General features: G+C 40.0%; 1 protein-coding gene across 1 annotated transcript in view; it reads left to right on the plus strand.

The window, feature by feature from the left end:
- Positions 1-12,259, plus strand: part of CCDC88C (coiled-coil domain containing 88C) — a 92,735-nt gene that overhangs the window by 38,301 nt on the left and 42,175 nt on the right. Inside the window, exons 5-9 of the mRNA XM_071745050.1 lie at positions 7,981-8,039; positions 9,610-9,693; positions 10,184-10,324; positions 11,085-11,269; positions 11,868-11,949. Coding sequence (XP_071601151.1) covers positions 7,981-8,039; positions 9,610-9,693; positions 10,184-10,324; positions 11,085-11,269; positions 11,868-11,949 — 551 coding nt within the window. The remainder of the gene's footprint in view (positions 1-7,980; positions 8,040-9,609; positions 9,694-10,183; positions 10,325-11,084; positions 11,270-11,867; positions 11,950-12,259) is intronic.

Below are 12,259 nucleotides of genomic sequence, written 5' to 3' on the forward strand. Positions count from 1 at the left end.
AGGAGAATCCTCCAGGATTTCTGTCCTGTGTTCCTGTATAATCAGTTCATTAGTGGTGATACTTACACATCAGAAAAGTTTTACAGAATTGCCCTAAAGTCTGAAAAAATTGTGTGGGAAGAAAATATGTGAAGGTGGAGGGAAAAGACACATGTATGACAAATTAGAGAAAGTGAGGAAGAGGATGGACAAGGAGAAAAAAATGTGTCTGACCATGTTGTCTAGGCAAGGACATCTGTCAGAAGAGGTGATAGGATCTCAAAAGTGAGCGGGAAGTCAATGTGCATGTGCCCAGAGTCCAGGGTCTTCGGTGGGACAAAATAAAAGCTTTATAGCCAGAAAATGAAGCCACCTTCTCCTTAGAACTACATTCTCAAAATTAAAGGTTTTGTTCCTGTTTTTTAGTTGTTCCTTTTTTTTTTTCCCTCTTTTTTTTTTTTCTTTTTTCTTCTTTTTTCGTGCATATTCTATCTGTGCCTTAGCCCTCTGCCCGTGTTAAGGACAGTGTATTTGTTTTTACCAAAGAAGGAAAGCTGGATGAACCCTCTCAGCAGTGATGGGGAATGACAGTAATCATCATCTCCAGAATAAACAAATTGGCAGAAGATTTTCTTTTGCTGCTCTTAGCAGCAGTGGTATATGTGCAAAAAAGGGTTTATGCCAGAAAAGAATATTAACTTACAGATATTGCATCACTGAAACTCATGGTCTTGGCACTTCTGCAGTAAAATCAAGCTGAAAGGAAGGCATTTACTTCTTCAGCAGGCAGATAAAAGTTTGCAGTGCCAGTCTCAATTCTCCTGTACAGGCTACTCTTATGGGTAAAGAAAAAAATAGAAATACAAGAGTTGTTGCTTTTTTGAAGTCATATGGGCAATGGGCAGAGCCTGGGCTGCTAACATCAAGAGGGCTGGTGAATAGGGATGTCTGGGCCAACAAGGCAGTATCTCTGCTGGCTAAGTGTCAATGGAAAAAGCTGGCTGGTTTCTTGACATGGCCATTCCTCAGTGACAGCTGGCAGGAGACTCAAAATGCAGCAGTAACCACAGCGTTGGTTCCTGGGGAAGCTGCAGGCTTGAAAGCTGTCCTGCATTTAGCTGTAATTTCCCATTGTTGACCTGCTGGTTTTTTTGTCAACTGGTCATCCATGTGTTCCCATTTTCCAGCTCTTGTAGCTATAGCCAGAAATTCTGTGTCACTTTCTGACATATTTTTAAATGTGGTAGATTTTTTTGTTTGCTTGTTGTTGTTTTATTGTTTTGGGTTGTTTGTTTTTATTTGTTTGGTTGTTTTTTTTATGTGGTCTTTTAAAACTTACTCTATCCATTACTGACTTATCATTGGCATTATTCAGAACATGAGTAGAGTGTAGAGATTGCAAAAATGTAACTTATGGATGTCTGAAACTGGTGGGGTATGGCTGTGCTATATAATGGTTTTGAGAACCAGTCCCAGCTTAGACACTACAGAGAAAGGTGGTGAACAAGGAAAGACTTGAGATATACTTGGTTGAAAGAATATATTCAAGGAGAGGAGTGTCTAAGGGATAGAATTTCAAGAGAAGCACATCTTAATCTTAACCATGCGTAAAATGTTCTGAAGGAATGATTAGAGAAGTGGAGTACTAGAATTTGCAGTGCTGAGGACTGATGGGAAGCTCAGAAGAAGGGAACAAAGAGGAGACTGAGGACAAGTCAAGTAAAACCAATGTAAAAAGCTGCGTGAAGGAATAGGCTGTAGTGAGCAGTGTGGGTGAATGATGAGCAGGGGACTGTTGGGTCAGTGTCTTTTACTGAGTGTCAGAGAAGAGTTAGAGGAAGCTGGGGAGACTTGGGAGAGGAAAATAAGTGAAATGAAAGATTGTCCACGAGAGTGCTAAATGAAGGCTGCAGATCAAATAGAGATGTGAGGATAAAGCATCCATCAGCATGGGAAGTGGAGTTTTTGGCGTGAGCACAGAGAAACCTCAGAGAGAGCTGACAGGAGTGAGGAGGCTGGATGTGACAGCAGTATGGGAGAAGAGATGATGGAGACCATTAGTTTTGGGAAGTTTTTAAAAGTGGTAAGAATAGTAAAGGAGAAACCTCTTTCTCTACGTCAGTGATCCAGTCCCAGGACAAAGGCTGAGAGCAAAGGAGGAGAGTTCCAGAGGGGTTGAAGACAAGGCTGGGCAATGTGGGGAGCATTAGGAACTGGAGACAAAGGTGCAGGTGGTCCACAGGGCTGGGGTGGATGTGAGGGGCAGTAGGTAAGTTAATTGAATGAAAAGTCCCTCTTGACCAAAGAAAACAAAAATTGATCCCAGGATCACATTCCTGGCACACATAGAGTGTTGTGTTTGAGCGGGGAAGGCTCCTAATTTGATTGTATTGACTCTGTAGGCCTGAAGCCAAAGAACTGTGAGATCATTCAATATGATTCACTGTGTAACAATTTCAGTGACTTACTTCTTCTAACAAGCCCATGTGGTGTTTTGCTATGCATTCTTTTCAGAGATGTCTGTTCACCAGTGCTATCTGCAAATTTTAGTTTTTCCTTCTAAACCACAATGAAAAATGGTTTTACATGTATTGAATTATAAAGCTGAGAATGCTGTTCTTGTTGTTTAGCTCCCTGTTGGCACTCAACAGTTGAGACTGCTGAGGGATTCTGCAGCTTTGCTTTGAAGAGGAGGCTGTTGGAAAAACAGAGCTGCTGACACTAAAAATGCAGGAGCAGTTGGGTCTTTGCATAGGAGAAGGCACATGTCTGCTGGGTTTAGGAGCTTTACTTGCTTTCATGTCCTCTAAATTATTTTGTTCCAGGCCATGGCAATTTTGCATGGCATTTGACCATGGGCACAAAAGTTGCAAAAATATTTTTAAGAAGATGAAGGCTTTGACTGTTTCCTAGAATATATGGAGCTGAAAAGAAACTTGAAAGCTTAATTAAAGGATATGGAAAATTTTCCCAGGAATCTGTCCCACAGAATGATGCATCTGACATTGCAGGATTTATTCTCTTCACTCACTGTACAGTAGACAGCTACTATCATTAAATTTCCTCTTAGATTTTGTCTTCCATGTTATTTTTTTCTTGCTGAACAGCTTTTTCAATTCATTACTGCATCACAAATCCCCCTGTGCTCAACATGAGAATTATCAGTGTATTATCTATACACATCGCTGTAATCACCTTTTATAATTACCTCTGGCCTTATAAATGCCCATGCATTCATGTGCCCACACAAGGAGTATCTGTATACAGTACTGGTCCTGAACCTGTGTTTAGAGCCATTGTTTAATTTCTTAGTTGGTAGACATGCTTAGTTTTACACAGCTAGTGAGTGTACTTGGAAACTGATGGCATTTAATCCTTTGAAACAGTTGTAGTTAATTGGGGGCAGGGGGAGGATTTTAACTTTCTTTAAACCAAGAAATGAGGTTTTATTTGCCTGAAACAGGCTCATTTCCATATCTCAAAAACAAAATTATTATTTAGATCCCCCTTTCAAATTACATGTTAAGTTTGTGAATGGGAGATTCCAAAGTCCTGCTGACAAGTATGTTGAAACTGTGTTTCATTAAAATCATAAAGGATAGTCTACTCTCACTGCCCTATTTTTTATGTCTGGTTTCCTTCCTCATTTTGTTTTGTAATCCTCCAGAGGCACAAAGGTTCATAAAATACAAAGTTAATAACAAAGCACTGCCTCAATAGTGTTAATTCAGCATTCCAGCTTTTCTCACTCAGGATGTTGTTACAGTTGGGAAAAATGGCACTTGTGTATTTCACCCCCTCCCACATCCTCCACACATCCACTGGTGTGTAGCACTGCCCATGCTGGCACTGCCTCTCCTCTGCTGGAAAAGCATCAAAAAAGTAGAAATGCCCAGAATGAAGTGGTGCAAGCTCAAGATTCCACAGAGAGCTTGGGCTCTCTGGTTTCCGTTCCATCTTTCCTACCTCCATCTCATTTTATTTTTGTTTTTTTTCATTGTCTATATTCTCCCTGTACCTTGATCCTCCTTTTTTATGTTCGGTTTTTCGTTTTGTTTTGGTTTTGTTTGGGTAGGGGGTTGGGTTTTTTGGTGTTTTTTTGGGTTTTTCGTTTTGTTGTTGTTTTGGGGTTTTTTTGTGCCTCCTAATCCCTTTGCCTTCCTTCTGAGTCCTGCCATCTGTTTCCCATCCTCTGTCCCCTGTGAGAGCAGAGGACTCTCCTGGCTTTGGCGCAGGGAGGCTCCCAGGATGCACAGGTGGTGCTCGGGCTTTCCCTCCCTTTATTTTCAGAGAACCTTCTGGCCCTCTCTCACTGTTGGGAGCAGATGTTTTTTCTGCAAATCCCCCAGGTGGCTGGCTCCCCTTGCAATTCCCCTAGAATTTAAAAAAAGGTGTAAAAGAAAAGTATATTAAAAAAAAATAATTACCACCTTTCTGTATAAGGATTAGTTTGAATCCTGTCAGTTTGCTTCAGCTTGTGGGTATCTGTCTGCCAGCAGCTGTCCCAGACATGAGTATTTGCATCCTAGGTTGTAGGAGGATGCTGTCTTGGTAAGGCCAGCTAGTAAGGCTGGGTGGACCCAGCAGACTTTCTTCCCAACTGTTTAGGAAGGACTTGTGTCATCCCAGTGAGCCAGCATAGGGAAGCCTGCATATTCCTGCTTATGCAATGCACAAAAAAATTACCACCTTATTAAATTAGAACATATCAAGCCTTTTGAAAAACACCAGAGGATAATTCACTGCTCACTCTTGAAATCAATCACATGACTGAAATGGGGATGAAGAGCTCTTCCTTTTTGTTCAGTGTATATTACAGGGTAATGCACTGTCCTGAGTATAAAATTTAGCTGCTGCATAGTGCATTAATCCTTGGTGTGACCTGATTCACTTGGTAACCTTGGGCACTCCACTGTGTGGTATTGCAGCGCTGGTGTGGGTAAGGTGAAAAGGGGTAATTAATCCCTTTGTGGCTTATAGTGAGGTTTAACTGAAAGCACTTTCTAAAACACTTCAGATAGGCAAAGTGTTTTTTCATACTCATACCCTACTTCTTCTAAATATCTCTTGTAAATAATATTATTCTATGAGTCTTTAAAATGTTACCCAAGCCTGGGTGCCTTAATGCCAACAAACTTTCTCCACCCCAGCTTTTAATGAGAAACAGCTTCTGAATGAAAGCTAAGGAACTGAGAGAGGTGCAGGTCTTCAAAACAGTCACACATCATCTTCTGAAACATTTGTGTGACTGGCAGACCTTTCAACCTTAGAAATGTTTGTAAAGGTATCAATTATATATTGATAGTATGTCTGCAATAATAAAATAAGTTATTAAGAAAGAAGTCTTGGAAAATTTTAAAAAGTCCTGACAGCTAAGCTTTCTATGAGAGCAGGCTATCTGTGTGAGCTTTAAAACTGTGGCAGATGAATAATCTCATTATTACCATGAGTGTTCGGATTTTTCACTTCTTTCTGTAAACTCTGACTCGTCCTTCCCTCCCAAAGGGGCTTGCCATGTCTGCTTCAGCTTCTCTTCATGATGGGAGAGCCCAAGTAGGGATGAGGTCTTGGAGTGGTATTTCCAGGCTAGGTTAGTCGCTGGTGGGAGAACATGGTTGACCTTGTTAAATTACTCTGCAGTAATCACTGAAGGTGTTTAACCTCACAGGCTCGTTCATGCAGCATCGTTCATGCCCATCTGTTCTTTCATGGAGAGAATGCAAAGCCTACAATCCTAGGTGCAGGGAGGTTGAGTGTTGTTTGAATGGGTTAAGTAGCTCATAGGTCTTGAGGATGGTACAGATGCATTCACTGTCGGAAAGTAATCCTGATGTTTTCTAAAATGAGTGATTTCCAGCCATTAGGCTCACGCTGATGATAGCTGTGATTTGTGGTGCATGGATTGGAATTTGTGGTCACCAGATGGAAGTGCCCAGAACTTGTAAGGGGTAGAGCACTTGGCTGGTGTGATCTGGAGCAAGCAGCCTGTTGGCCACTCCTTCGGTCTCATGGAGATGATGCTCTGCCTTCAGTAAGTTTGGGAGAATGAGGCACACACCGAGTCACTTGCTCTCCCTGCCAGCAGCTCTCCTGCCCCACAGGCCTGCTCTTCATTTAACTCCTGATCTGAGTCTGCCCCGAAGCTGATGCACGATGAAACCCAAGGCTGAAACTAATGAGAACTCAGTTTCATGACAAAGTGTCCTCTGGCCAAACTAAGTATCTCTTTGGGCTTGTAGTGCCCCCAAGGGAACTGTTCATGAAGTAACAGATCTTTCTGGTTATTGCTGGGGTTTTTTTTTGTGACACTTCACATTTAAGGTTGTGTTATTCAGCATCATACAGAACAATCAGACTTGCACGGATTGAAATGTTATTTTATATAAAAGACTTTTTTTTTTCAGAAAAGAGCAAGCCATGTATGTTGCTAGATAGGGGGAGAAGAGTAACTTTTTCAAAAACACTTAAAATGTTCTTCAGGGAAATAAACAATACTGTATTTACAGGCTGAAGTGTGAACTAGAATGTTTTAAATGATCGATGATGTGATATTGAAAATTCTAGTGTTGATTCATACATTATACTGGTGATTTTTGTAGGGCACTGTCAAAATGTTTTCAATACCAGCATTCCTAAAAGTGTTGAAAAAATGATTAAAAAGTAAGATATATGTTAAGACTGGTTCAGCATATTCGTGTATTTTATAAAATCAGGAAATCAGAAAACATTTTGTTTCCTAGGCTGTCTGCACATGGCTGTGCTGGCTTGCAAGGTTCTCAGAATGGAAGTAACCCTGGTGATAATTTAGGTCAGTGTGCCTTCCTGCATCTGGGGCTGCTGCAGCTTAACTGATGACTCAGTTTAACTCCAGTTCCCCAGCCCTGGGTCCTGCATATGCCTCTGAAGTTCCTGCCAGAGCAGCATGACATGGGCATGGTGCTGATGGAGGAACACAGTTGCATTCAGAAATGATCTTTTTAGGGATAGGAGCAATTGAGCATCCAAGTAAAGCAGGGTATTAAATGAAAACATTTATCCCATGGTTTTACACTCTGTCAGGGAACATGCCAGATGTATAGGGATGAGAAAACTACATGCCCTGTTTCCCTCTCCTTTTCTTCCCCCAGTGTGGATGAGGACAGACTTTTCCTGAACCTGACTCTATAATGATTTTTTTATTTTCTTGTTGGAGCTCCTTGCCTTCATTCTTCCTTTGTCTGTCTTTGATAAATGTAATTTTCTTTACTACCCAACAATCCTTACATTAATTTTGTTGAAACAAGGTCTGGAGTTGGCTCAAAGCCACACCTGTTCCCCTTGTGTGGCTCTCACCTGGGGAGGTGGGTGGCAGCGCTGTTGGTCACAGCAGGAGTTCCCTGAGCATATGGGGAGCTGCAGATCTCCCTTATACATCACTCATTTTCTTATCCCTCTTGGCACGTGGGGTTTGCTCCTCGGTGTGTGAGCAGGCTTTGATGCAGAACAGAGGCAAAGTTCTGTTTGCTAAAACATCTCTGGGAGCAAATTTATGTACACAGAATGGTATTTAGCTTTGGGAAGTCTCGAGTGGCAACTATTTTACAGATACAAAATTGAGGACAAGTTCTTCCTTTGAGAATAACCCTCCTTTCCTTCTGCCCAGGGTGGTTTTTGTTTTGGTGGGGTTTTTGAAGGGTGGGGATTGACAGAACAAGGGAAAAGCATTAGGCATGGGCAGTGAAATATTTTTCCCTGCATTTATCGGAAAAGCCTCAAAAATGTAGGTGAGCATAGCACATGGAGGAAGAAAAATCTTTCTGGATTTGGGATTTTAAACTAATCTATGAGAACTGATCTATATTGTTACCTGGAAATTATGGTGATATTGTAATGAGCACATATATATTGTTCAGGTGCTTGTTCAGAGGTCTTTTATTTTTCTAGGCTGATATTTTTGGGAAGATAATTTGCAAGTACTTTATTTGTTGTACATATGTACTGATTTCCTTTTTTCATCTCTAGGTAAAAGTATGGATGAAATTAAGAAGCTGCTGTTGTTGGTTCTGGGATGTGCTGTGCAGGTGAACATTCATTAAAGGCTTGAAAAAATAAGATTTAATTATTTTTTTTCTGGGCTTAGAAAATGCACTTAAAAATTAGTGCTGTATATACAAATCTTCAGGAGAATGAAAGAAATGCAAGAGAAAGGAAGCACACTTTGTGATAGCAGCAGCTTCATTTTGCTACTTGTGCTTAATCATCCACAGGATATGTACTCTTGCAATGAAGTAGTCCACTTTGATGACAAAGTGAGAGGACATAAACCTTGAACAGTGTTCTTGATATCGAGATTATTGTTGCTTTTTTTTCTTACCATTTTAAAATAGAGAGTGGAACAGTACATATTAATGCCAAACAAATACCTAACTAATAACCTAAATGTTTGTTTAATGCATCCTGATAGTATTTACATACTCATCCTGATAGTATTTACATACTCACTGGATTGAATATTACGTGTAGAACATCCAAAATTAATAGATAATTTGTATATTCATGTGAGGACTTTTATGTGGCATTTGTTAAAATAAGTAGGCAGTGTAAACGGGAAACTCCCCAGCAGTGCAGGACAGTTACCAGATAAAACAATCCGTGTTCTGCCCACCAAACCTCTGTGGCAGCAAACAATGGCTGCGTTTGCTTATAATTGACCTTGTTTGTAGGTCTGTCTGGTGTTTTTGTCATGCCTTAGGACACTTACCCTGCTCAGCTGTGTCAAGTCAATTATGTCAGGGTAAAGCTGTCTACATATGGCTGCTCTGAACTATCTGTGTTGCATTGCAGCACAAAGAATAAAGGTCTGATTTGGCGAGCTACTGTGCATCCTCAGTCCTCATTTATGGGTTTGAGGTTCGTCCCAGTGAAAGGAATGATTGAGACTCAGAAGCAAGCCCTAAAAGGACACTGTAAAAGAGTTGAAAAAACCCTTCAAGTAATCCTTAACTTCACCACCATGCAGAGTTGTTACAAGAAGGCAATAATGTTGTTAGTGTACAATCACAGATACAGAGATAGCAGATGTCTGCCTCTTTGAAAGCCTTAAGTAAAAGATTTACTAAAATCTATTTGTCTGAAATGTCACTCATTTTTATCCAGAATATTTCCCTACATCACGTTATTTTAGTCCAACAAGCCACATTATGCATTGATGTGAGCAGTATCTGAAGTTATGCATCTCTTTTCATTGCCAAACCCAAGCAAAATGCAAACAGCAATGCAGGTTAGCTGATGCAATGTAAATGTAGGTTTATGTTTGTGCAGCTCCATTAATGAAGCTGTGTTGATTTCCTCTGGCTGTTGCCCCACCTCTTGATCTCACAGCATGTTGAACTTGTTTCTGAAGAACAAACCCAGACATTTAACTTTGTCTTAGTTGTACTGACTGTAAAGAATTTAAATAATTTAATGCATAATTTGGTCAGTGCTCCATATGGAGTGATGAAATGTTATATCTTCTAGTGTGACAAAGGGTAGGTCTTAAACATTTGGTTGTTAGCAAAGTGGGAATTTCTTTTTTAGCATTTAATGAAAAATGCAGTAGTGAGTTTCAGGACATGTAGTTCTGTTTCAGAGTGTGTTTTCTTTTGACAGTGTGAAAGAAAAGAAGAGTTTATTGAAAGAATAAAACAACTGGATATTGAAACCCAAGCTGCCATTGTGTCACACATTCAGGAGGTGGGATTTGTCATTATTGTCTATTTTGATGTTTTATGTCTCCCTTTCTTGTTTTAGCAGGTGGGTTTTTTTATGAAATATTAATGCTTGGGATTTCATAATGGATTCATTAATTTAACAAAAAAATTTACTGTGTTACTGCAATGAAATTATACAATGAAAATTATAGGAAATATTACTTGGCTCAGTGGTCTTCTAAAAAGATTCAGTGGTAAATGCCTTGCAGTGCCTCTCTCAGCAGTGGTGTAGACACATGTATCTGATCACTTTAAAAAAATCTGTCTTAATAATTATTAAAAAACCTAAATACCAGAAATAGTTGAGTAGTGTTGTAGTTTAAGGTAATTGTGTTTCTTATTTACAATCTATTTTTGAAACGTGATGTGTTATTTAATTGATTGGTTGAAGAACCGGGGGATGCAGCGTGTACAGCAAACAAATTTACAGATCAATCAGTGGTAGAGATACTTTTTGTTGTTCCTGTTCCTAGGTGACTCACAACCAGGAGAATGTCTTTGACTTGCAGTGGCTGGAGCTCCCAGATATGGCACCAGAAGAACTAGAGTCTCTCTCCAGGAATATGGTTTTCCACCTCAAGAGGCTCATTGATGAGAGAGATGAGTGCACAGAAGTACGATCACTTCTCTCTCCCATACAGAGCTCATGGGAAGCAGCAGATGGGGACTCCATTCCCCCTTTCATGTCTTGTTTGTGCACTGGGTTTCTATTTCTTCCTCATTTGTCTGCTACACCCCTGAAAGTCTGTAGAAAAATTTTGACTTTTTCATTGATTCTCAAATAAGCACTAAGGTGTGGTGAAATGATTGGAAAAGGGGTGGAGTGGTCTTTCCACTTCATGGAGAGACCACAACATTTTAAGCTGACTTTGTTGTGAGATTTTTGTCTCTGCTGTCAACTCGGTCATTCGTCTTTGAGTGACTACTTGTGTATCTCTGCATTGGTATCTGTGCCACCGTGGGTTCCAGTGTCTTCTCAATTTTTTTTCTGTGTGAAGATGCCCTATCTGTTGCTGACTCATAAGTTCCTTTCCTTTCAGAACTATGTAGGAGGGTTCTTCCCTTCTTTACCATCTTAATTTCTGTCATGCTTCTGTGATTGTCTTAGTTAAAACTGTAAGTAAGTTTTTATGAATTCTCCAAGGAAAACAGACTACTTTATTTGAGTATTGGAAGGGGAATGTTTTAGTTGTCTGAGCACAGTGGAGATTCATTTTCTACTCTGTGTAACCTTCCCTTCTGGCTGTAACTTGAATTCTGCATAATGCCAGGCTTATAATCCTCTACATTTATAGATCCTTTCTAGGTATTTTAAAAACAATGAATAATTATGCTGTTTATCTCTTGACACTACATCCTTCTCTGTATTTCCAGGTGATTGTAGATCTCACTCAGGAGAGAGATTATCTGCAGTCTCAGCAGCCACCAAGTCCTCTGAAAGCACCAAGTCCAGATTCTTCACCAAACCCAGCCAGCCCTCTTTCTAATGAAGACAAGCAGCACCTTGCAGTTGAGCTGGCAGACACGAAAGCAAAACTGAGAAGAATCCGGCAGGAGCTGTGAGTCACCAGTGATTTGTGCTTCTAGAGAGACGTGCATATTAAATCTTGTGCAGCCTGAAAATGCAGTTGTCTGTTGGCTTCAGTACTCTGGCCTCCATGGGAGCTCTTGGGATCACAGCTTTCAAATTTTTTATTCATAGCCATAGGAGGCTAGTGTACATGTTGCAGCTTTCTTCTTTTTTAACTAGTCTTTAAACATGGTGATGGCTACTTCCATTTTTCACCTTGTGTCTCATCTCTTTCTTCCTTTCTTCAAAATGCCAGCTGCTAGCTGCACTTTTTAATAATTAGTAAGAAGCTCAGAGGCCCATGAAGCTAGCTATGGCAGCAGTAGCTGCCATATGAGATTTAAACAGAGGTACTTAGTATAAAAATAGTGTTGCAAACTCAAGTCCATGATATCTGTATAGCATTATTAGAAAAATCTCTTACTTTCATGAAACTCAGTACAAAAATGTTTTATGTTCAGAATATGCTAGGAAATTTCTGTCTTCCAGATTCCCTTCGAGATGTTCATATAATCAATACTGTTTCAGAAAAAACCCCAAAACAAAACAAAAAAACAACTTGCCAAGATTTTTTTAATCCTTTTCAGAGAAGAGAAGTCTGAGCAGCTTGTAGATTCTAAAAATGAAGTTGAGCAGCTCACCCTAGAGCTGCAAAAAATAAAACAAGAGGTAAGATGGGCTTGTTTTACTGTGACTGTCTTCCATATTTTAAAAAGGTTCTTTTACTCTTTTAGTGGGAGGCTAAAAATACTACTTATGCCTATTTTTTAATGAAGACATCAAGTTACTCCAGCAAGCTGGAGTTTTATGATTATGGTGTAGCAATGCTACGCTTTCCACGTAACTGGTAAAAGCACTCTCATCTGTTTAGCTTGCAAATAGCCTAGTAATGCCTGAAGCTTGTGCAGCATCAGACATTAGAAGTATCAGTCCTAACAAGTTGAAGAACCTCTATGGCTTATAGAGAATTTACTGGCTA

Source organism: Heliangelus exortis, chromosome 5, assembly GCF_036169615.1.
Source record: "Heliangelus exortis chromosome 5, bHelExo1.hap1, whole genome shotgun sequence".
Classification (NCBI taxonomy): domain Eukaryota; kingdom Metazoa; phylum Chordata; class Aves; order Apodiformes; family Trochilidae; genus Heliangelus; species Heliangelus exortis.